Source organism: Mesoplodon mirus, assembly GCF_964341445.2.
Source record: "Mesoplodon mirus genome assembly, chromosome: 7".
Classification (NCBI taxonomy): Eukaryota; Metazoa; Chordata; class Mammalia; order Artiodactyla; family Ziphiidae; genus Mesoplodon; species Mesoplodon mirus.
In genome coordinates, this window is record NC_138983.1 from 7,402,683 (window position 1) to 7,428,604 (window position 25,922).

At 49.2% G+C, this 25,922-nt stretch overlaps 1 protein-coding gene across 3 annotated transcripts; it reads right to left on the reverse strand.

The window, feature by feature from the left end:
* On the reverse strand, window positions 1-25,459 carry POLA2 (DNA polymerase alpha 2, accessory subunit). 3 transcript variants are annotated; one of them, XM_082626907.1, is made up of 18 exons: window positions 25,011-25,459; window positions 21,383-21,507; window positions 20,778-20,869; window positions 20,532-20,589; window positions 17,158-17,264; window positions 14,744-14,937; window positions 14,031-14,119; window positions 12,630-12,785; window positions 11,647-11,709; window positions 10,907-10,949; window positions 7,359-7,483; window positions 6,739-6,777; window positions 5,971-6,044; window positions 2,906-3,014; window positions 2,523-2,629; window positions 1,636-1,695; window positions 1,246-1,372; window positions 1-500 (listed from the first exon to the last, which is right to left on the reverse strand). In XM_082626907.1, exons 1-18 carry the CDS (start codon window positions 25,087-25,089, stop codon window positions 351-353), a joined length of 1,797 nt encoding a protein of 598 aa, XP_082483033.1. In that variant the 5' UTR covers window positions 25,090-25,459; the 3' UTR covers window positions 1-350. The 3 variants fall into 3 exon arrangements, with proteins under 3 accessions (XP_082483033.1, XP_082483032.1, XP_082483034.1); XM_082626906.1 differs by having other exon boundaries at window positions 2,906-3,017; XM_082626908.1 differs by lacking the exon at window positions 25,011-25,459 and adding an exon at window positions 24,619-24,732 and having other exon boundaries at window positions 2,906-3,017.
* Window positions 25,460-25,922: the final 463 nt, after the last annotated feature.

Here is a 25,922-nt window from a genome sequence, read left to right on the forward strand (position 1 = left end):
TTAAACTCAGAAGTCACAGAATTTACTTTCATATCTCCAAAAGTTGTTTCTATGTCTGATTCAGTAGGAAATCGCAAAGCCTTGACCTTCCTGAGCGTACTGCGTCCACGGCCAGTTCTCGCTGGGCTCCTAGCGTCCATGAAGAAACAACAGCTTCCTTCCAGAGAAGCTCGATGCGGAGCAGGGATCCAGCTGCCCAGGGTCTTCCCGCTGGGCCCCCGGCCCGCAGCCCTGTCCTCCCCAGCTGGCTGCCCCCTCTCCTTCCACGGGTGGGATCTTGGCAGAGGTCTACTCCCGGGCTCTCGGTGTCTGGGAGGCCCGCACGACGGGGGATGACAGAGGACCGAGCCTCAGATCCTGACCACCTGGGCGGCAGTACATGGGCTCCGCCTGCCCTCGGTGCCCGCAGCCCGCCTCCTGAGGTAGAGTCGGCCGAAGGTGCCCCCCACCTGCCCTTTGGTGAGGCGCCCGGGATTCACACAGACGCAGCCAAGGACGTCCTGGGGGAAAGAAAGACTGTGGGTTTGGAAAGGCCAAAACCATCGGGACTGATGTGAAAAAGCTGGACTCATCTAACGATTAGACCCTAAAGAGGACTTTATAAAATGGAAATGCAGGCCAACAAAACGCATCTTAAGTCAAATATGTTAATTTATTATTAGAAAACTCAGAACCTTTTGAGTCTCTGAAACAAAATAAAGAAGATGACTCGGCAGGGTGACAATCAGCTCCCAAACTTGGAGACAAACTTGATCTACTTGTTTCCCAACATGAAAAAAAGTTTACCTCTCGAGGTTGAACTGGCTCTGGTTTGGCAAGAGGGGATTGATCAGGTGGATTCCCTGTGAGGGACCCGATCCCCGGGCAGGGCCTCAGGCGGCAGAGATGAGAATGACCAAGAGCTGCTTGAAGGTCATCTCAGAATTCAGGAGGGGGCAGGCAAGCCCAGGGCACCTGAGGTGGCCTCAGGCGTGAACCATGGTTTGAGGGCCTTCCTACCTGTCTCCGGCGCTCCCAGGCTGGGCTGACTGAGTACCATGCCCTGGGGCGGGGAGGGCAGCAAGGGGATGCTGCTTACTTATGCGTTTTACTAACAGATTTGGTTTCTAGTCCTACCCCCTCCCCCAAAGAAATGAGGCCACCGTCCCCATCAGCAGACCCGCGAGGTCTGAGTGCCAGGGGTCCAGAAGGGAAAGTCAGAGACTGGTTCTGGCGTTTCTGGGAAATGGTGGAGTTCAAACCTACCTTCACAAAGTATCTCAGCTCTGAAGGGGCTATGAAGACGTCGGGGGTGACGGGCAGCTGTGCATAGGCATAGAAATTCTCATAGTCAATGGCCATGTCCTCCTGGGGAGGGTAGAGTGGATAGTAGCTGCAGAGACGGAGAGAGACAGTCAGCAGCTGCTGATTCAGGGACCCCCCCCCCAGATGGATTTCCTCTATGTCACTGGTTTCCACGGTTTCACAGACCGTCTCTCCCTTTCCTCTGTGTTTAGGGGACAGGACGCAGGCTTGTCATCCCAGGGTGGAGTTCCCTGGTAGTGGCCTGGGGAAGGTCTCGAGGTCAAATCTGTCAGAGCTCCCTGACCCCCAAGCACTCTCTTCACGGTCAGCTACTCCGTCGGGCAGGCTCACCTCCGCTGGGTCAGGATGTGCTTGAGTATTCGGCTGAACCTGTCTGAAGTTCCAGAAGAACTAGGGGAGGAAGAAAAGCAAGAAACAGAAAGTGGAACCTTGTTTATCAGTGCCTGTTTCTCCTCGGGGAGGATTTATTAAACTAGAGAGAAGCGACGTGGCCAAGGCGCGTGACAAGAAGGTACCTCTGGGGAAGTTTAAAGACCGGCCCGCAACTGCTCGGTCTGCCGAGCAGGACACTGGGTTGAGAAGGGAAAGAGCAGGAATCCCTTGCGATCAGGGCCCAGGCAGGCTGTCACCAGCTCCACAACGTGCCAGAGAATGTGGAGTCTGTCCCGGCACGAGGCCAGCTGTAGCCGGGGTGACCCTTGCACCTCCAACCGGAGCCAACAAACACACACCCATTCTCGCCTAAGACGCAAATCACTCCACACTCCTTCCCATCACAGCGATGCGAGAAGTGAACTGCTGAGCCTCAGCTCAACACATCTGGCTGTGTCTGATCCTCTGCAGAGCTACACACTGTTCTGGAAGGGGGAACGCCCTGCGGGGTAAATTCACAGTCACCCTCTACAAGCAGGGACATCTTGTTTAGGTCACAAATGTGGCAAACAAAGAAAAGTAGATGAACTTCTATGACTAGAAATTAAGTGCAAAGGCAGAACGGATGTGGTCCTTCAGGGTCTCAAACACCACAGAAACAAGTGGTAACAGAAACACATGCATCCCACCGCTCCCCTTGGGTGCAGAGAAACTCAGTGGCCAAAGGCTTTGGCAGGAAGTGCTGCTCTGGGGGCTGCCCTCTCGACCCTGCCAAGCAACCCCTTGGCCAAGGACAGGACCAGGATCCAGAGGAACTGCCTGCGGGACAGAAAAACCCTTCTCACCTACTGATCTCCTCAGCCCCCATGTGGAGCAGCAGATCGGTGGATGTCAAGCCAAAGATCATTCCATTTATGGAGAGCGTGCAGGGCTCGGACACAAACTGCACTCGCTAAAATGAGAAGGGTGGGACAGACGTTTGCACACCGAAGCTAGAAACTTCTTCCCCATGAAAATGGGGGGTCTGCAAGGGCTGGGGGAACCAGTGAAAGGGGGACCAACCCAACGGACAGTAAATCACACGTCTGCCTGTTACAAAGAGAAGCTTAAGACACAGGCAACCACGTGTGCCTCAAAAAGGCGCCCCCGCCCTCTGCTTCTGGGACAAGCTGGGTCGCCTTGGGCACGTTCGACTATGGCTGCCTGGCCGAGGAGGGGACGCTGGTACCTTTCTGTCCTCCCGAGGCAGGTCGGGGCAGCTGAAGGGCGGCTGTGGGTACACGGGCTCGTGGTGCACATCTCGCAGCGATGGGACGAAGATGAGGTGTGAGCCGGAGCTACTTTGCCAAGAAAAGCATCAGAACAGGAAGGAAAATGAGTGCAGCTGAGTTGGCATAGCTGGGCGACAGGCTTAAAGGGTCAGAGCTGGATACAAGAGCCTACTTCCAGGGAAGGAGTTCCGAATGGAGCTCTCCTACGAAGGGGGGGGTGCCGTTCCCCACGGGACACCAGGAACGAGAGACGATCTGTCCTAATTTACACACAACCACCTCGATGGGGCTCATGGCTCTCTCCCAGGACATGCTTTCTCCTGGCTTCATATGATGCTCTACTCGAGAGAGGAAGAGGACTACTGTTTCGTAGAAAAAGGGGAGAAGAAACGGAGATCTAGGAAATCAGGAAAGACAAGGATTTGACTGAAAATCCTCAGAGCCAGATCTGAAGCCAAAGTTCTGACTCTTCACACTGTGTGAACAGACGTGGCTTTTAGGCGTCACGTAGCCTCCCTGGCTGGGGGCCTCTTCCCTCGGGAGGGACCCAGCAGGCTGAGCAGATCTGGGAGGGGAAGGCACGGCAGGTTCTGGTTTGCCAAGAGCCCACCCCGCCCTCCCCTCCCACACAGGGAATCAACACCCTTGGTTTTTCTTTCTCAGCAGCCTGTCTTACAAAGATGAAAGAAATATCTAACAGCAACAGTAAAAGCAGAGATGACAGACGTTTCCTTTGACAGAGGCAGGAGAATCTCTAGGGTTACAAGATGTGAGTGAAGAAAACCCCTGTAACTCTAGGGGCCAACTCTTTAACCTCTCCAGGCACGCAAAAGAAGAAAGGGGGGAAAAAAACCTGTCCTTGGCGGGGTGGGGCCTATTGTAAAGACGGAAAGTGTTACTTTGGGGCGAGTTTAACAGCCACCAATAGCTCTCACTTCTAGCACCCTCTCTTGCTTAAGACGCAGTGGCTTCCCAGAGGCAGGTACAGGCACCTGTGCAGGTATAGGGATGTGGCTGCCTCTCACATGGGATAAAGGTGTTGGTGATGGTTGTCACACTTGTCACTTGTTTGTCATGCCCACTCAAAGCGTGAACTGAGACTTCTGCAGCGGAAATTCAGAGTCTTGAGACCAAAGGCACTTGGCGAATTAGTTATAGCCCCTTTGACATTGAAAGTTAAGTCTCTGTAAGTAGCCAAGTCTACCGATTTGGGTGCTGAAGTCTGGCAGACAGGCCGGGGGGTGACCCGAAGGGGACAGTCTGTGTTTCAGATCCCCGGGGCTCGGTCCGTAATGGACACGAAGGGCGGAGGCACGGCTGGCCGCCGTTAAGAGATGGACTTGCTCTGCTTCTGTGCAGGCTCTGGCAGAGCAACAGTTAAGGAGGAAACGGGCCTCTGGCTCAGGGTTATAGGCTGGCTGTAGGGGGAGGGATCCGAGAGAAAATTCCAACTATGCTGAGCATTGCACAACTTCATACATCACGGTGGGGAGGGGCCTTGCAGCCGCTCCCTCCCTCAAGCTCCCTCAAGCTCCCCGGGCTCTGCTGGGCTCTTGCGAGGGGAGGTGCTTCCTCACTGGCTCTGGTTTTCACTGATAAATCAGCTTAATGCTCTGCGTTTCTGACCTCTCAGAATAAAACTAAATTCCCCCCAAAGGAGGGCCATTTTTATACTGTTTTGGGAAGGGTGGGGCAGCCCCTCCCCCGAGGCACACACTGGCCTCAGATGAAAGTGCCTGGTGGTGCTGGGGGCTCGCCCCCAGGGTAACAATGCCTGCTTTGTTCTTTGTTTGTAGCACTGCTGTCAATACCATATGGGGTGAGGAACCAAAAACAGAACCCCATCTCAAACTGAAAGCACCCAGCCAGCGCAAGGGCACTGCCCCGCAGTCCCTGCCTATCCCGGAGGGGACCTGAGGGCTGATAAAACAAGGACACCAGCCCTGAGGAGTGCTAGGAGCCTCCAGGTCTGACAACTCTTTCAGGGTCACAACAAACCTGGGAGGCAGAGGGAAGGCACCTATGTTATCTCACTTGGAGGGAGGGAGGGGCAGATCCAGCTGCAGGCTGTCACCCTTGCGCGATTCAAGCCCCGACTCTGGGGCAATTGGGGGTGTTTTTCCCCAGTCCGAGAGGCCTACGACACTGGCCCGTGCTGCTGGCACAAGAAGGTAGAGTTACAGCTAATCAAGCCTGAGATCAGTTCTCAGGGCCAAGGGGCAGAAGATTATACATCTTGTTTTAAAAACCACCTTTGTTACAGACTTATTTTTAAAAGCTTAGCCTCGGGAATGTTTGTTTTTGATGAGCTCAGCTACAGGGAGGCAGATCCCCAGAGGAGGAGATCCATCACCAAGGGCCATTTCTCTCAAACCCTGGCACTGGAGGGAAGGGACAGGAAGTGGAGGTGTCAGCTTCCTGAAAAACTTTCTACTTCTAGCTTAGACTCTTCCTGGAATAGAGGCTTTTCTCTCAATTTAGAACTGCCCATCTCTCATCACGGCTATGACCTTTCCCAGTGCCGTCCCTAGGGTCTGGGGCAAGCATTCAAGATCCCCACCCTTGTGAGTTTCTACGATGGCTCATACAAGCCGGCGGCGGCGCCCGTGAAACGGGGGAAGCACTGACTCGGGAAAGGACTTGGGCTCACCCCAAACTCTCACTCACACAAGGGATTTTGTGGTGTAAGTCATCCAACACTCCTCAGCACCACCCTGGGAAGATTCCCGTGGAATGAGTTTATACAAAAGGGAGTGGGAGGAGGAAGGAAGTAAAGAAAGAGCAAGGGAAGAGCGAAAGTCTGTGCAGCCTTTTCAAGTGTGTTTATCTTTGTGTTTTACAAAGATGCCTCTTCACTCAGCATCTGTGCACTTGAAGTTCAAGGGTTCTATCTGATCTTTGTAGTTCAAAAGGATATAAGGATGGGAACTACCACGACTTTTGAACAGTTTCATTTTCTTAACGAGAAGCCCTGGAGAAACTTAGGAAGCGTAAGGTTCTGCCCAGTATTTTGAACTCTGACCTTCGTGTGCCTTCAATAATCGTTCGTAGACATTGCTTGAAAACTTCTTCAAATGGGCTTGTCAGTAGACAGCTCTGCAAGAAAAGAGGAGACAGGTTTACAGGGGAGACGTTTGGCGTTTATTCACTTGTTGAGCGCTTGTCAGATGACCCTGGGGGCCGGCCCCTGAGCGAGGAGCTGAAGGAGTCACAAAGATACACTAGACGTGGTCTCTGGGCTCCAGGAGCTGAGTCTAGCTGGGGGCAGGAAGGAGGCGGGGGAAGATCAGTCCTCCTGAAAGTGAGCCGAGGGGAAGACTAGGAAGAAGAGCGTTTTGAAATCTTTTCTGTGGCAGGTAAAACCTCCTGAGACAAAGGGAAGAAATGTCCTCAGAAGGGTCATTCGTGTTTTAAGTTCAAAGGATGGCAAGATGATGTGGGTCATGGAGCTGAGGGTAGCAGTCAGGAAGGTACTTTCACAGGCGCACGTCTGGGACCCGTGGGCACCTGCCTCAGCACCAAGGGTCGGTCGTGCACGAGGAGGACCGGGACTCGGATATCTGGACCCCCCTCCCCCAGCTTCCAAACAGCTCTGTATTCTGGTGAAATGAAGCCCTCAAATTCAGTACCTTTATTTAAAATGCCCTGTGATAATGTTTTCCTGATCAGCCACAGGGATTCATTTAGGTTGTTACAGATGCAGGATAAACTCCAAGAGACGAAAGTAACAGTGGGGGCTTGACTGAATGTGAGTATCCGGTACCTCCCCCTCCCAACCCCAGTCACTCACCTCTACCTGTTCATGCTTAGCATCCAGGAAAGGTCCAAACTGCAAATAAGCCCGAGGGGGGGAAACAAAGGTACCAAAAGAACAAATCAGAACCACACGTGTCTGTGAGTGCCCTCACATATCCTCTCCTAGCAGTTCTCTGTCCAGGGTCCATTGTCCCTCCGAGCCATCTGTACAGCCTGGGACAGGCAGCAGATGGGGCAAGGGCGTCCAGCTAATATCACAGGCAGAAGGACCTGACTCCTGGATGCTAGCTGTTTTGCCTCCTACAATACTGGGCTTTTTTCTTTCTCAACCCAGCAAGGGAAATCTACCTCCATGCAGTTGTATTTTGAGTTTTCAGAAGAGGTGAATTCACAAACTGGAGTAATGAGACAGAGGCGAGAATACTGTAAAGTCAACGCAGGGTGGCAAGACAGCTTGGGCTTTTGAATTAATTCCATGCACACCTCACCTCGCCAAAGATGTAGGCTGAGCACTAAAAAATATTTTTAAAAAGGAGGAGAGTCCCACACTCTTCCTAAAAATTTAGAACCTCATCAGACCTTTTTCTAAGACTGACCCCCCAGTTTTCCCGTTGGCGCCTCCCCCGGTGAAGCTGTCCCAGGAGGGCCTCCTACCAGGATGCAGACGTCGGGCCGGTCACGGTTGATGATGGTGATCAGGTCGAGCAGGGGGTCAAAGGTGATGCTGTCAGATGTGGTGTATGGCCCACAGGCCACCAGGACCATGATCTGCTCAGAATCTAAGAAAGAAAAGGTGGTTAAGATGCTGATGAGAGGACACTGGGATGGTGGGAGAAAGGACAATTAGGGAAAGATGCCACAGGACTCAGTTCACTGAGAGTCTCCTTACGTGTGCTACTCCAGGAATCCAGGAGGAGCAAGACCTCATCCTGCCCTCAAAGAACCCTCCATGGCTGGCAGAGACAGGTAAGTATGCAAACAACTAGAACTCGATAGATACTTAGCAGCAGTGCACGAGGCATGGTAGGGAAGTGGGAGTCTGGAGAGACTTGATCAAAGTGGCATTTGCTTACATGGTTTTCCTCCCAACATTTACTTCCGGGGGGTGGGTTGGGGGTGTGGTAAAATACATATAACACGAAACTTACCATCTTAACCTTTTTTTTTTTTTTGGCCACGCTGAGAGGCTTGCGGGATCTTAGTTCCCCAGCCAGGGATCGAACCCATGCCCTTGACAGTGAAAGAGCGGAGTCCTAACCACTGGACTTCCAGGGAATTCCCTCAGATCTTAAGTAAACATTTCAGTGGTATGAAGTAAATTCATAACGGTGTGTAATTCTCACCACCACGCCTCTCCACAACTCTATCCCGTAAAACCGAAAACCTGTTCCCGTTAAACACTAACTCCTGCTCCCCTCTCCTGGCTCCCACCCTCCCACTGTCTGTCTCTATGATTCCGACGGCTCTAGGAACCTAGTCTGAGGGGAATCTCGTGGTATTTGCCTTTTTGTGACTTTGCTTACACTTTTAAGTAGAGTGTGCCGGAAGCCAGGGCAAGGCAGGGTCCCGATGGCCCTGAGATCTGAGTGCTCAGTGTAAGGGATCATCCGGTGGTGAGTGCAGCTAGAGAATCTCGTACCTCGAGGAGTCCAGAAAGACAGGCTGGGGTGCAAGGCTTGGGACGGGAGATTCTTGTGTGATGGGGTGCAGGGCCATTGTTTTGGGGCACCCTTTTCCTCATAGCGTCTGCTTTCCTTTCGGAGAATCAGCCTCGTCCTCCATAAGCGCCCCCCTCCACCAGGGGGCGCTGTAAATTAGGTGCACTGTCCTCCCCTAGCCAAGGAGCAGGTACCGGACCCAGCTTAAGCCATTCACACTCTCCTCTGGATTCTGGAATCTCAAGGTGAACTATCCAAGGACAGAAAAAGACTGGCGCTGACCCATCCCAGCAGAGGTGCCTGGAAGAGACAGCGGGGGACTCCCTGCTACCTGGACACCTAGAGTTACTAAGCCCTAATCCGGGTTGTAAGCCTGTTCCAGCCACCTGTCCAGTCTGTGAGCTACCTGGATTTCCCCTAACAAATTCCCTTTTTCTTAAGTTAGTCTGAACCTGGTTCTGTAGCTTACAACAACAAAACCCAAAGATCCCTGACCTCTTTTTTTTTCTTTTTTTAATTAATTTATTTTATTTTTGGCTGCTTTGGGTCTTTGTTGCCACACGTGCAGGCCTTCTCTAGCTGCAGTGAGCGGGCGTTACTCTTCGTTGAGGTGTGTGGGCTTCTCATTGCAGTGGCTTCTCTTGTGGCAGAGCACAGGCTCTAGGTGCACAGGCTTCAGTAGTTGTGGCGCACGGGCTCCAGAGTGCAGGCTCAGTGGTTCTGGCGCACGGGCTCAGATGCTCCACGGCATGTGGGATCTTCCCGGACCAGGGCTCGAGCCCGTGTCCCCTTCATCAGCAGGTGGATTCTTAAACACTGCGCCACCAGGGAAGCCCCCCTGACCTCTTAACAGGCAGTTTTATTAGTTTCCTATGGCTGCTGTAACAAATTACCACAAGCTTCGTGGTTTAAAACAATACACATTTATCATCTTACAGTCCTAGATGTCAGAAGTGCTAAAATCACGGGGTGGGCAGGGCAGCATTCCTTCTGGAGTCTCTGAGGCGAATCTGTTTTCTTGCCCTTTCCAGCTTCCGGAGGCTGCCTGCAGTCCTTGGCTCACGGCCCCTCCCCCACCTTCGAAGCCAGCGGCCTAACATTTCTAATCTTTGTGACTCTCACCCTCTCCTGCCCTCCCTTATCAGGACCCCTGTGATTACACTGAGCTCACCTAGACAATCCCCATCTCGAGAGCCTTAACTCAGTCACACCTGCAAAGTCCCTTTTGCCATATAAAGTAATATGTTCAGGAATATATTCCAGGAATGAGGACCATTGTTCGCCTACCAGAGCGGCAATAACTCAACTGAGACAGAGAACTCAAGGGGAAGCGTAACACTCGCAACACCCAGCAGTGCCGTGCTGGGGCGGGGGACACAGCTAATGGCTCTGAGGAGCCTACAGGAGACGTCAATCCCAGGTAAACGGTGAGGGCCAGGAGGGCCAGGCTCATGTCCTGTTCTGTGTGTCCACACCCAGGGTGCTGTGAGCCCAGACGCTGCTCACAAACTGTCTGTTAACAACCTACTCAACTGCTTCCAAAGGCTTCCCTGGCACAGCTCAGGCTCCGGGCATTTCAGCCCTGTCTGTTTTCTTCGTTACCTGAAGTCGATCCAGTACCAGCACTCTTGCTTCCGTAAACACTTATTTTCTGAGAGAATGTGCAATGTCACAAACTCCTAGATTTCGTTCCTGATTCCAGGCCGCCTCTAAGAATGACCTCACACGGTATGAACGTGGAGGGGGTGTTGACAATGTGCTAGTGTCAGCCATCTCCCTGCTAATCCTCAGCAGTCTTCTGCTTTGCTTACAAAAATGCTTGGAACTGTTCTGAAGCAAAGTTTATTAAAATGTTCGTCTTTTCCCATCTAGGTTAGTGACCAAATAACTCTAGGCTTCCTGAGAAATTTGTCTAATTTTTAAATACATTTTTTATTTTGGAATAACTTTAGAATTGTAGAAAAGTTCCAAACATAGTCCAGAGTTCCCACATGTACACCTTCCACCCAGCATCCGCTAATGTTAATGCTAACGTCTTACATAACTATGGTACATTTGTTGAAACTAAGGAATTAATGCTGGTATATTACTGCTAACTCCTGACTTTATTTAAATGTCACTAGTTTTCCCACTAATGTCCCCTTTCTCTTCCAGGATCTAGTCCAGGAGATCACATGGCATTTACAGAAATTCTTTTAAAAATGGCTGCTCTTTAAAAAATTTTTTTTAATTTAAATAAATAGCTGCTCTTTTCCCTTTTCAAAGCTACCTTCAAATACCTGTTAAACATTAGTCTTTAAACGACAGGCCTTGTGGACTCAGAGCACAGGCAATAATGCTGACAAAGCCATGTAGGCTCAGACCCCTGGCCTTCCACAAAGGGCCAGTGAACCCACCAATTCACAGTCGCCCTTGGAGCTCCGGCATGGTGCTCTCAAACAGCTTGTGTAGCTTCCCTGGGGCCTGAGGAACTGCGCTCCTGTACCCTTGTCCACCACCCTCCACCCGCATTGTTAGCAAAATAATATTTGAAGCGAAGTTTACCTCCATCCTCTTCAGTGGGCTGATGGAACGGAAGTGGCACGCCCTTCAAACAGGAGAGAAGCTACGGTGAGGTCTTGCGCCCGGCACCGTCTTTGGTCAGGAGTGGGGTGAGCACTGAATGGTGGTGTGTTTGCAGGTGTCTTGCCCCTTGGAGCTAAAAGCCCACAGAGTTGATGGTCCTGCCATTTTTCTTTACTGAGTGGCAAAGAAACCTGGGTAGCACAAGGTCACGGCTAAACTCATAAAACACCCAGCAAAAAGCAGGAGCAAAACAGGTGCCTGTAGGATCAGGGTCCTGCTAGGCGAGGATGGGAGAGTAGGATCCTGCTACTTCTCCTTGCATCCTCTGGAAATCTGTGGAGGATTATTGCTAGAGCAGGGACTGCTAAGCTATGGGCTATGGGCCAAATCTGGCTACCGCCTGTTTTTGTAAGTAAACTTTTACTAGCACACAGCTCACTCGTTGGTTTGTGGGTTGCCTATGGCTGCTTTTGTGCTACGATGGCAGAGCTGACATTGTGACAGAGACCATATGGCCTGCAAGAGCCTGAAATATTTACTGTCTGGCCCTTTAGGGGAACAGTTTGCGAGGCCCTGACCTAGAGGTAAGTCCCACTCTACAGACAGAGAACTGAGAAGCAAATAAATGGGCCGTTACAAAGGACGGGCTCTAGGACAGACAGAACTGCACACACCGTGCCTGCAGCAAACCGGGGGGGAAGGTGAGGGGACACCGGTACCTCGTAGAGTCTGGTGGCAACAAGTTTTCTACCAGTGGTGTTGATTCCTTCCATAACCACAACCTGAAAGACAGGCAGCAGACAGGCTTGCATCACAGGGGAGATGAACGGGAGGTCTGGAATAAGTTACTCTGATAGAGTTAAAAGTACGTCCAGGACTTCCCTGGTGGCGCAGTGGTTAAGAATCCGCCTGCCAATGCAGGGGACACGGGTTCGAGCCCTGGGCCGGGAGGATCCCACATGCCGCGGAGCAACTAAGCCCATGCGCCACAACTACTGAGCCTGTGCTCTAGAGCCCGCGAGTCACAACTACTGAGTCCGCGCACCGCAGCTACTGAGACCATGTGCCGCAACTACTGAAGCCCGTGCGCCTAGAGCCCGTGCTCCGCAGCAAGAGAAGCCACCGCAATGAGAAGCCCGCGCACCACAAGGAACAGTAGCCCCTGCTCGCCACAACTAGAGAAAGCCCGCACGCAGCAACGAAGACCCAACATAGCCAGGAAAAAAAAGAAGTACTGTCCAGCTACTCTCATTCTGTAATTGTAAACTTGGAGGTATTTTTCTAGAAAACAAATCAAGGGGGTTATGTTGGCGTAATAATAATTGTACTTTACACGAGTGACCTCATTTTACCTCTCTCCTGTGAGGTAGGAATTATCATCTCCATTTCACAGGCAAGGACACTCTGGTTTTGAGAGGTTAGTAACATCTCTGTAATCACCCGCCTTGTGGGGTGGAGCTGGGGTTTGAACCTGGCAGCAGATCCCAGAGCCAAGGTCCGAGCATATGGGGGAAGATTGAAATCCCTATCCTGGTGTCCCCTCTTGGGCCTGAGCTCCAGCTACACCTCACGGCATCAGACGTCACAAGCGAGGGGCAGCTGGCCAGTGACGGAACGCTCACTCTTGGAGCCACAGCCCTCTACGCACACTACGGAGCAAACAAGCACGCCCGTGCCCAGTGGGAGACACCCCTGATCTCACCTGTCCAGGAAACAGAGAATACTCTTTGAGCTCAGATAGATCCACTGGAATCTGAGCGCCTGAGGAATGTTCCCGATCTCCCTCAAGAATCACCGACTTGTGGTTCAGCTTCCCGTTGCTGTCACAGCCAATCTGGCCCAGCAGGGTGACGGGCTCCTGCCAAAGGTACACATAAGAATGACAGTCTTTGGGACAGGAGCTCAAAATCTGGTCAAAGTGATGAAGAGCAAAACAGACCTTTTCAAACAACAACACACATTTTTTTTGTCGGGGCATCATTTTGAGCCTGAGGCGACCACAATCATCACTGGCTCCTTGGGGTGGAAGGACCCTTAAAGGGCATCTAGTCTGCCCACCACCTAATGCCTGAGCCCCTCTAAGTGGCTGCCTGAGCCAGAGCACCTCTAGTTAAGGGGAACTTGCCCCCTCGCCCCCCCAGCAGCCCACGCACCGCATCCCTGGATAACCGTTAACAATAGCTCTCATTTACTGAGCTCACTAAACACCAGGCACCGTTCTAAAGGCTTATGTGTATTAACTCATTTAATCCTCACAACAACCGGAGGTGGATGCTATTACTGCATCCATATTACAGATGAGAAAAACCAGTAACAGAAAGGTTAGATAATTTACTCAAGGTCAAACGGTGGGAGAAGCCTGGGTTTGAAGCCCAGAAGTTTGGCTCCAGGGCCATATCCTGAACCACACACCAGAGTGCCTCTTAACAGGAAGTTCTTCGTTAAACTGAGCTGAAATTTCTCTCTGTGGCTTCCTCTATCCTGTTCCCACTCCCGGGGGCAAACTGAGGAAGTCTAATCTTTCCCCACGAGACCGTACATCCCAGCCTCCCCTCCACTACTTCCTCCCAAATTCCCCCAAAACTTCCTTATATGACATGGTTTTGCCTATCTTCTCCAACTGGCCATTCTTCTCTGAATGCAAACACATGACAGAGGTACCATAGAGAATCTTTGAGAACACGTCTCCCCTTAAAGTACGTTCTAGAGAGAAAGTACTGGTGCACGTGCCAGATTAAACTATGACATAAAGACACGGTTGACGACACTTGGTCCCTAATGACAGAGGCCAGAGAAGGGGAGACACTGTGAGTCACCGTTTCTGGAGATCCTCACCTCGCTGTTGTCCTCATATCCTGACACTTGAATGCTTGAGGCCCTCAATCTTCGTTTACATGCAAGACTCTAATCCAAGTGCAAAGGAAATGACTTTCTCTGGTCACAAAACCAGAGAGCACGTATAACCCATTTTACCAAATTCATCCCAGATAGATGTTCTAACTAGAAGGCAGACGATTAGTGAAACGGAAGCAGGAGGCTGCTTTTTCATCATTGATTTAAAAAAACAATATCATTCAGGAAAGATTATGAGAACAACTCTTACTTGTGCTGTGACTAGAACAGGAGTAAAAGCCTCAATCTTGTAATGCTCCTTGAGTTCACTGCCAAGTTCTTCTATCTTACAGGTCAGAACTGAAATCCCAGAGGGCAGAAAAGTGTGTTTAAGACATTTTACTTGCCGAGGAGAGAAAACATAGCACCTCGTAAAACATTAAAGTCAGTCATTTTACAGAAGCAGGAAGGGTACCTAGGACACCGGCCGGTTTGTAACTTTCTGAAGGCCGAGCCGATATCCTGATATCGGGCTGCTGAACCCGGCCTTCCACTTGGCCACAGGGGGTCACGCAGCACAACCCCAGAGTCAGTCCAGCTCCCACCCTAGCCTTCCTGTCACTCAGGTCGTCAGGGAGGTATACGGGAAGCCAAGCCCAACCTGGAGAGCCTTCCATTCTTCACAAGGAAGAAGCCATAAATGTCTTTGCTTCCTTTAACACTTTAATTGGCTTTCTTTACACAGTTCAAGTGGTTGTTACTGGGAAATGGTTATGTGCTTTCTCTTTAGCAAAGTGATGTGATTTGGGAGAATTATTGAGAGTTATCATCTCATATCCTTTTACTAATAGGGGCACCCGGAGGACATCTATCAAAGGCAACCTTGAAACTTGTTTTACCAGCCTAGCTGAAGCTTTGCTACTGACTCGAGACCCTTCCGGGTGGTTTTATATCCTCCAGAATTTCAAAGAGAAAAACAATTACCTTCTCGAATGTCTGGGAGCTTCTGAAACATGGATTTGTAGCTCCCGGTTAGTGGCTCTGGATACCCCAAGACCTTCAGGCTGATGTTACTGGCTCCTTCTCTCCCGGACCAAGACATCACCTGTGCTGAGCCAAAGGAGGTAACCACTTCTCCTCGGTTACTTCTCGAGCTGTATTTCTGAGAGGGAGTAGCACTAATTGGAAGCAAAAGACATTAGTGTTAGTGTGTTCATATCTAAAAGGAGAGAGGAATAGGATGAGGTTACCTTTTGAAAATGGAGATTTGGAGGAACGTCAGGCTGGTCTCACATTTTATAAATCTAATCAGCTTAATGGGGTTGGACATTCTGGACCTTTAAGGAATTTCAGGAATGCGGGGATTGAGGAATACCAAACGTGCTCAGAGAAGTTTAGATGCAAGGACACATTTTAAAAGGTCTTCTCCTGGCTTAAAACTAAACAAAGTAAAACAAAACCCAAACTCTGAATTGATTAAAAAGCAAGTTCCGAGTACTATTTTCTTCTTATGAATTTTTAGCATTTGTTAGAACATCATCAGAGCCTGGAACTGTGGATAAGCCAAAAGTTGCTGTGCATACACATAAGAGCTCATGATATAGTGCAAGGTAGAAACAGCAATGAAATGAAGTTAAATGAAATGAATCAGCTTTCCCCAGTGTCTCTGGAGGTGGACGCATAATGAGTTCTGTCAGCTGGTGAACAAACATTCCCATTCTCCGAGTCTCAACCGACAAGTTCTCATATTTCCACTAAGTGACTGATAAATTCCACCTCCAAGGACACACGGGTATTGCTGATCTGCTTAGAGGACAGCAAGGTCTTCTAACCCGTCGGTCATGAACACAGCGTACAGAGAGGTCCAATTAAAACAGGCTTCATTTAATGTTCCGAAATTCTGCAGGAACAAGTTCTATGGGGGCACCGTTGCAATGGGTGCCACCAGTTCCTCCTTTCCAGGGAGGCTACAGAAAGTGAGCTTGATTAATTACCTCTACCTCCAATGCTGCCTCTACCTGAATAATTTAGAAGTTACTTTCATAAATTACAAAGCCAGTTTCTAATGTCAGCTTCATTGGCGTGCATTAAAAAATGACTAGGCGGCACATCGCCTACTGCTCCAAGCTCCTCCCTGTGAAGCTCCACGGGGTGGGCGTTACAGCTGGCCCTTTAATGCAGAGGGTCACTCACAGGGGGTCAGCTGTAGACAGATCTACGAGTTGCAAAGGCTTGCTTGTTGAGAGGATAGAACTGCTGTCATGGTGCCAGCACCTATGAGAACCATCTCTGTACACCACACCAACCATCTCTGTGCATCCAAAGATGCCCTTCTAAGTCTGGAAAGCTCACTTCGGAAGGCAGTTTGAGAACTCCCGAAAGCAGGAGGGGACCACACTAAAGTCACATCATCCCTCAGAACCCAACCACCGTTCAGCTTGAATGACGGCTAACACCACCTTTCTTTTTTTCTTTTTTTAATATTTTTTGGCCATGACGCGTGGCTTGCAGGATCTTAGTTCCCCGATCAGGGACTGAACCCAGGACCACGGCAGTGAAAGCACCGAGTCCTAACCACTGGACCACCAGGGAATTCCCTATCATCTCCCTTCTAATGTGACAGGGTTAGAAAGCCTTAAGCTCTGCTCAGTCTAGAAGAAGTGACTCCTAGCAGCCAAGTGTTTCCCTAATTGGTTAACGTTACTGTTCCTTTGCCTCATCCTGATGTGGCAGTGCCTAGAAACCTTTCTTCTCCTCAGTAGAGCTCTCATCTATGGAATTCTCTCACAGAAGACATGTCATTTATGAATTTCCAAAAGTCACATGTGATCTTTGTGGATTTATGTGCAGAGGTGGCAGAGATAAAATACCAATTAAGTTGGTGTAGATTCACAGTGACAAGAAAACTCTCAGAAACTAGTTGTAACCCGAGTGAGGGACAAAAAACAGGTTACACAACATTATGAACAAAGATACGTGCTTTTCTTTTTTAAAAATAAATACTTCAGATGAAAGAAAAAAAGAAACCCAACAACACACGAACTAACAGAAGCAGGTGGAAACCTATTTGCCTCTCCTGGCAAGACTCGAAGGCCTCCCAACTTCTGAATAGACAGGTTGTTTTCAGTAGAAGGTATCAGTTCCCGATCTAGGAAATGAGCCCCAGAAAAGCGGGTGGAAAGTGAGTTTCCTTAATTACCGTAAGAAACAGTAATTTTCCACACAGGACAAGAAAGCGGGGAGGGCAGACAGCCGTAGGCTTTCCAGCCAGCTCACTGCAGAGGTAACCGTCCACTCATATTCATTAAGTCACGCTGTAGAGTCAGCCGCCACCAGATAACCAGAGAAAGGGAAGGGCAGGCCTGCTACCTGGCAGCTGAATTAATGATGAGCCATACCTTGGAGAGAAACTTGATGGAGACAGGAGCTGATGGGGGCTTCGAGTAGACACACTCCTTTTTGTGAGGGGGGTTTCCGGAGTGGTGATAGCTCGCTTCTGAGAACCCTAGAAACAAAACAGGAAAAGGGCCCAGTCACTCTAGATCCAGGCTGCTAATTAAGTGTACAGTTCCTTAGGAAGAAAGGGAGAATGGTGCCCGAATGAAGGGCACAGATAGGATAGGGTTGGTTTTCTTCTTAAGGCCCCATTTTCCAAGTAAAATCTCAGAGAGAAATCCTCATCAACTGTAACCCAGTATTCATCAGTACAATGTCTCCATTTTGGAGGCAATTATGAAAAAAATGCCAACATTCCCCAAAAAGGATTGCCAAGCAGGAGATCTGTCCTCTCAAATCACTCACGTGTTCACTTTCCTTCCCCACCTCTCTTTGCTTTACAACAGCTGTGAGTTTTGCTATGCATACGGTTCTGACCTGCGTGGACACATTTTCCTGACAAGGGATGGGACCATGTTACTATTTATTTTGGCAAAGTCTACCACGCATTTTCAAAATTAAAGAAGGGAGTGACTCCAGGCAGATAACATGAGTGAGCTCATATTTGGAGAGGATTTAGCAAATGCCTCACTGACGGTCACTTCTGTTTTCTGGGTTTTGCTCATCAAGAATCCAGAGATGCCCAGAGTAGAGGGTGAAACCCGCAAGTCCCTAGATCCATTGCTCCCCAGAGTCTGGGACGACCAACTGTGGCTGAGGAATGACAAAATCCTCGCCTGGACAGCAACCAGGCGGCCAGCTAGTCTGCAGACATTCCCCTACCCTCGGGCTCCTCCTGGCTGCAGGTTTAAGTTATGCCACCAAAGCTGCTTACAGGGGTGACGACGAACAGATGGGAGAGAAAGGATTCAAAACCACCATTAAGGAGCTGGAATGGAAACTAGATTTTAAAAAGACCCTTATGCTACCACCCTTATACAATAGCCATTTAAAAATATTCCTTCCTAGGGCTTCCCAGGTGGCGCAGTGGTTGAGAGTCCGCCTGCCGATGAAGGGGACACGGGTTCGTGCCCTGGTCCGGGAAGATCCCACATGCTGCGGAGCGGCTGGGCCCGTGAGCCATGGCCGCTGAGCCTGCGCGTCCGGAGCCTGTGCTCCGCAACGGGAGAGGCCACAACAGTGAGAGGCCAGCGTACCGTGCAAAAACAAAAACAAAAAACCTTCCTAGTATTTCAGTATTTTTCCAATTAAAAAAATCTTAATAGTTGTAATCTTATTTTGAATATGAACCTTCACTTAAGTAATACATACACTGAATTTTTTGCTCTATATTAATTATGAGCATTTTCCCACATTGTCACAATCTTCATCCTTTTTAGTAGTTGTGTTGATTGAACTGATATACAATAATTTATTTAACTACTTCTCTATTGCTGGGTGCATTTGTAATTTCTGGTGACTATAAATAATGCTGAGATGCCCATTTTCACACACATAGCTTTTCCTAGAATTTGGATTATTTTTTTAGGAGAGACTCTTACTAGGGATGATTATTGGGCCATAGGATGGTAAAGACTGTACGGTTTTGATGTATTTTCTCAAACTATTTCCCCCAAAGACCCTTCTAATATACAGTGGGCTACAGAACTCTAGGTCTCCCAGGACATGGACAGAGGATGGGACTCTGGGAGAGAGCAGAGCCTCGCGGCTCTCATCCTCAGACCTTGCGGTGAAACCTGATTGTGTCAGCAAACCAGCTCCAGCTACGCTCCTCGGGGCTGTGCTCACTCTAACCAAGCTTAGGAGACTCACTGCTAATACTACGTGCCAGTTCATTCACCTGTAATGAGAAATACCGAGGGACCACAGTCTCATATCCTGGGGTGAGCATATCCTCACACCACACAGGAACCCAAATTATAGCCAAGGATGCCAGCTTATTCACTTATTAGAAACATAATGCCGACATCATGGGAACTCAAATCCTCAGGCAAACGCATCTCCCCCTGTCAGGAAGGACACGTGGAGAGCCAAATTATAACCAGAAGATTTATGGTGAGCATGGGAGCAAAAGTGCAGCTGTCAATTGCACAAGCCAAATATTTAATGGTGACAAGCTAAGACCACTGACATATGCACCTCTGTAACAGGGGCACTCCTGCCCCTAAGATCTGACACTGGCACTGTTTGGGTGGGAAAGGCCAAGGTTTGGCTCTGACTCTGTCATCATGCTGCCACTGAAGCCTGACAGTTCCCGTGTGATGGGCACTGTTCTAAGCATTTTTCCTGTTTCTAGCCCAGCCCCATTCTGCCTCTCTTCTGAGCTTCAGACACATATTTCAAATTGTTTGCTCATTTCAACCCAACTCTCTCAGCTCTGATTCCATGGTCACAAATTTTAATCCGTGATTGAGCCTCCTAGGTACTTTTGTAGCAGGAATGGGGTGTCCTCGATATGGTATTTCAGCCATCAGAAGGGTGTATACTTCAACAGTAAATTAAGTAAATTTGCATCTGACTTATGCATCAGTCTACTGAGAGTTGAATTACCATAAGTCAGTCCTCCAAAACACTGTGAACATTTTAGCTTTCTTGCTCGGCATAGGCACACCTAAACTACTCACTTTCTTTCTTACAATGTAATTTACTTTGAAAAATTAAGGCTTACTCCCTGGTTAAGGATTTCCACAAATGTATATTCTATAAAGAGTAACTACTATTGATATTACTGAATACATTGCTTTGGGCTTGGCGCTTTACACATTCGTTTAATTTTCAAGCCCTCTGAGATAGGAGATATTATCGGCGCTGGCTGCCAGCTTCTTGAGGGCAGAGCACACCCAAACCTGTTTCATTCACCAGTTCACCTAGTGCCTGGCACATAGTAGCTGCTCAATAAATGAATGAATGGATCCTGATTTTAAAGGAAAGGAAAAGGCAGCTCAGAGAGATAAAAGCAACTCACTCAAGGTCACTGAGGTCTCTGACTCCGGCGTGGAGGGCAATGCTTTCCACTGCCGTACTCCACCTCTCACACTGGGGTCCAACACCCAACTTGGATCATTGAGTTACAGTCCACTTGATACAAAACTAGGCAACCATTAAAGAAGAGTAATTATGGAGAAAGTGCATTTATAAAAATTTTATGATATGTTAACTGAAGAAAGCAGGACAACCATGTGTCCACAAGGACTGCCATGATGCAAAAACATCTATGCATGTGATTGGAAAGGAAGACGCATACATGCAAGTAGAGCAGGAAACTGTATGAGCGGTGAATTTTCTCCCTTAGACCTTCAAATGCTGTGCTGATATTTTTAGACTAAAGAAAAAAATGCTATGTGTAGAATGCAATTTCCAAACACGGTACACGCACCTTAGAGGGTGTGGTGTAAGCGTTCAAGAGGGTCTCCTCTTCCTCCTCCACTTCAATTCTAAGAACACTGGTTAAGAGAAACAATAAACTTCCACCCAAAATCTAAGGCAAGGGTTGATCAAATAAGAAATCTAAGTATTAGTTACCTTTGTTGCTCGTTTCTAAAATTATTCACGCAACAGATAACCATAACGCAACGATAACAATAGATAACAATAACGATAAGATAAATGATGAAAAGGATACAGCTCTTGTATGGAAACAATGTCTCTGGCTCCCGCATGCCCACTGTCCTTGGAGGCACCGAGCCTGGCTTTGGACAGTCTTTTGCTCAGAAACTGAGGAAGAAAAGATAATGAATATATTATTCCATAGTCAAGTAATAGAGGAGGCGTTCCCCACAGCCATGAGGTAATAATGGGCATTTGAAACATAATCAAAGATACAAAATTCCTCAAAGGAAGAAGCAGAAGATGCACGATAGACCAAAAATGAAAGACTTCACCTGTGACTGTTTCCCTACAACACATAACAGTTCTAATATTAACACCAATTATTTGTTGAAGACACAGTTGTAGGTGATTTACGCCCATTCTCATTTCATTCAATAACCATAAAAAGTACAGATCCAGAGAACCACTGAGAGGAGAGGAAACTGAGGCTCGGAGCCATTAGGTTAGTTGGTCCAGGCTCACACTGGGACTGAAATCCAGGCCCGACGTCAAAGCCCACACTCTTCTCAATACAGCGCACTGTCTTCCGACTGAGTAGACACGGAGAGTTACGTTATCAGTTTGCCTACAGTTTGTTCTTTTTTCTTCTCTTTTCTTTTTTTTTCAGTTTGTTCTTACCTCGTGCTCAAAAGAGTTCAGGGTCTCTGAGGTGAGGCAGTCTTTATGTGTGCTGGTGCAGAAGGCTATAAGCTCGCCAGCCATTCCCTCCTCATCCTGTCCATACAGAACACACAGCTCTATCACTGCAGGGGGAAATTGGACACGTAAGAACTTAGTTCATTGCTTGCAGCTTTCATCTTGAAAAGTGAAAATAGTCCTCTACTTAAATTCAATCGAAATTTATTCAGCACCTACTAGGGACAGGCACTGTTCTAGACCCAAGGACACAGCAGTGAATAAAAAGAGACACACCCTTGTCCTTACGCAGCTCACTATGGAAGGGAGACAGAAAACAAATAAGTAGGGCTTCCCTGGTGGCTCAGTTGTTGGGAATCTGCCTGCCAATGCAGGGGACATGAGTTCGAGCCCTGGTCCGGGAAGATCCCACATGCCACGGAGCAACTAAGCCCGCATGCCACAACTACTGAGCCTGCACTCTAGAGCCCGTGCGCCACAACTACTGAGCCCACGTGCCACAACTACTGAAGCCCGCGTGCCTAGAGCCCCTGCTCAACAAGAGAAGCCACCGCAATGAGAAGCCCCGTGCACCGCAACTAGAGAAAGCCCGCGATCAGCAACAAAGACCCAATGCAGCCATAAATAAATAAATAAATAAATTTTTAAAAAAAGAAAAGAAAACAAATAAGTAAAAGACGTACGTTAGATAATTAAATGTGCTTTGTAGGAAAATAAAGCTTGGACAGGGATGGGGGAGTTGGGGGAGGAGCTGGCAATTAAAAAAAATTTTTTTTCCCTGTGCCACCAGGGAAGCCCTGGGCTGGCAATTTTAAACCCAGTGATTAGGGAAGGCTTCATTGAGGAGGTGACATTTGAGTAAGGACTTGAAGGAAGTAAAGGAGCGAGTCAGGCAGTGTTGAGGGGAAGAGTTTTCAGGCAAAGATCCTGAGGGAGAAGCAAGATCAGTAAGGCCTCTGGGGCTGGGATGCACTGAGGAAGGAGGCGACAGAAGATGAGTGGAAAGGGTGAGGGGGGTGCAGACCGTTGGCCACTGTAATTATTCTGAGCAAGCCAAGAAATCACCAGAGGGTTTGAACAGAGCAGTAACACGATCTGACCTCCACTCAACAGGGTCACCCTGGCTGCTGCGTTAAGCAGATTGAAGGGGACAAGGGCAGAATCAGGGGGACCAATTAAGAGAACCACGGCAAAGCCCAGGTGAGAGATGATGGTGGCTTGGATCAAGGTGGTGGCAGTGGACAAGGGGGAGAAGTGGATGGGCTCTAGGTGGGAAACACTTGTTTTTGTTTTTTTGTTTTTGTTTTTTGCGGTACGCGGGCCTCTCACTGCTGTGGCCTCTCCCGTTGCGGAGCACAGGCTCCGGATGCGCAGGCCCAGCAGCCATGGCCCACGGACCCAGCCGCTCCGCGGCATGCGGGATCTTCCCAGACCGGGGCACGAACCCGTGTCCCCTGCATCGGCAGGCGGACTCAACCACTGCGCCACCAGGGAAGCCCATAGGTGAGAAACACTTTGAAGGTAAAGCCAGTAGGATTTGCTGACTGGATATGGGGTGTGAAGAGAGAAAGGCGACAAGGATGATGCTGTGGGTTTAGCCTGAGCACCTGGAAGGGGGCAGTTAACTGAGCTGGGGAGGCAGCAGGAGGACCTATGAGGAGAGGAAGCAGGAGCTTAGCTTCAGACACGTGGAGTTTCGATGCCAATCAGACACCCAGCTGGAGACATCTAGGAGGCAGACCAGCCCGCAGATCAGGCAAAAAAAGGTCTGGGCTGAGACATAATTCGGGAGTCATCAGCAAGCACACGAATGTAAACCCAGGAGACTAGGTGAGATCACCAAGGAGCCGAGTGTATCTCGGGGTTCGGGATGCGGGTGAATCCGCAAAGGCTGAGAGGAGAACATGGTAGAGAACGCCTGGGAGGAGCATCCAAGCAGCTATGAGAAAAAACGTGTTCTAAAGGAGAGGACACGACAAACAGCATCAAATGCTGCTATTCATCCAAACGAAGACTGAAAATGCATCCCTGGCTTTAGCCAGGTGAAGGTCGTCGGTGACCTTGAGAGGAGCAATTTCAGTGAAGTGGTGGGGATGAAAAAGCTGACTGAAATGGCTTAAAGAGGAAAAATTTGAAGAACAGGTAATCCTGAGGAGGAGGTCTGTTGTAATTGGGAGAAAATAACTGGAGTGGGAAGGCGGGACAATGGAGTATTTAAACGGAGGGGGTAAGGGTCACATTCCTAGGCTATTAGGAAAAAAAACCTTATAGAGAGAAAAACGGAAAATAAGTAGGGAGAGAATTATTGGAGTGATGTCCTTGAGGAGGAGAAGGAATGGGATTTAGGACTCAACTGGAGCATGTGGCTTTTGCTAAGAATATGGAGAATTTATTTACTGTAATGGGAGGAGGCAAGGAATATGGCACAGACACAGGTCAGTGGGAAGAAGTAATGGGGGTAGCTTAAAGAAGTTTTCTAATTCCTTCTATTCTTCTCAGCAAAACAGGAAGTAAGTTCATTGGCTGAGAGTGAGAGTGGAACAGAAGGTTGTTAAAGGTGCAGAAGGTGACGAATAATCATAGGAGACTCAGGGTGAACAGACCAGGGAAATATGGTATGACTGTCAGGCAATATTAAAGTCCCAGCGAGGTCAGCAATTATGAATTCCAAGTCTAGAATTCCAACAGCACTGCCAATATAGTCCTACCTGAGATGGAAGCCTTTATAAATTCTCTTGTTCTGATTTCAGGCTCACCAAATAAATTTCTGACTATGATGGGCTTTCTCATTCAAGTCTCCTGTTAGGAAGAGAATGCCCTGGAGATAAAAACTTGGAGTATTCTGGTCTCTCATAAATTACCATGTTTGCGTCCTGGTTTTATATATTAAAATATATATTTTTATATATTATATATATATATTATATATATCAATATGCTGATGAATGATTAAGACAAGTGCACAATCACCCTGATTCTAAAACTGAGACTGTCCACACCTCCAAAGGCTTTGCTTCCAACAACTCCTTACACTGCCCCAGACCCTGACCGATACGATGGACCAATACAATGCAGCACCGGACTCGGGCACAGGAGACCTGGTTCACAGACCAGCTCAGGCAATTAATTAACTCTCCTTATTTGTTTCTCCATCTGTAAACAGCTGACAAGCTCCTTAAAGTTCCTTCCAAAGCTAAAATTCAATTTTAGGAACCCACCTCAAGGGGCTCATATTTGCACAGACCACCAACAGTTTTGATGAGAAGTGATGGTTCAGCAGAAGTTTAGGTGTAGGCTGGAAAGGGAGGAGCCAGGAATAAAAAGCTACTTTTCAAAACCCCAACATCTCTTGCTTTGTTATTGAGCTTTAAACATGTTCCAAACTCGGTGAAACTGCGCCGATTTAAAATCGCTCTTCATATTCTTATTTTTGATTTGGGAATCCAAGCAGTACCCTGTGAGCGTTTCACAGTCCTCACACCCCAAATCTCAACACTCAGTTTAACTCATCTCACAAACACCGAGAAGCCCCACCTAGGGGAGGTGAACCTCGGAACCGAGCGGGAGCGTGAACCTGGGCTGGGGTCCGGGGAGGGGGCAAGGGACTCACACTTCTCAACCAGAGCCTCCTCGCATTCTAGGCCGAAGATCTCCAACTCCTCCACCAAGAGCTGGGCGGACACGGCCATGATGACCCAGGAGCGGGGCCGGGGCCGGGCCTACCCAGCTCCGACCTGACGCCAAGAAACCCACAGGCGTGGAGATCGATGAGCAGGACGAGGTCCCTCTGATCCTTTCACCTTCCGAGGGACCGAGACGGAGAGTGACCAAATGGCCCAAGACCTCAGGCCGTCAGAAGGCCCCAGCCGTCAGGCACGGAGAAACACGTTTTCTTTTTCTTTTTTTTGAAGCCCCCAAACGCCTGAAGGAAGAGAGCAGAAATCTTGAGAAGTCGTTCTCCTGGGGAGAACGTCCAGCTTCCTAAAAGCCACCACTGAACATCTCAAGGACGGGATCAGAGCAGAGCAGCCCGGAAAAACCCGCCAAATGCTTTGTATGGCGCCCGCATGCGCGAGACCCGGGTTCAATCCCACCCCTTCCCCTCTGCTTCCTGTTCCCAGTTCCCGGACCACACGCGCGCGCGCGCGTCCGAGGGCGCGTGCGCACAAACGCCTGCGCGCCCGCTCGCGCGCCCGCGCATGGCGATCGGCCCGCCCTACGGCGGCTGCGCAGTTATCCCCAGCCGGGCGCGAAAGCAAGGCCTGGGTGCACGAAAACCCGGACTCCCAGAACCGAAACCGCGGCTCTGCACCAGCTGCCGATGCCTTGTTTTCCGGGCTTCGCGAAGCTCCGTGACGTACGTTCGTCACCCTTTCGTCCCGTGCCATGGTGCTCAGGCGATGTCGTGTATATGCCCTTAAATGTCCCATTTTTGTGCCCAACGCGGGAGAGGACAAGCTTGTCGTCCCTCTGTGTCTCCTGCTTCATGTCTGCACTCCATGTGACTTCGTTAGGGAATCTG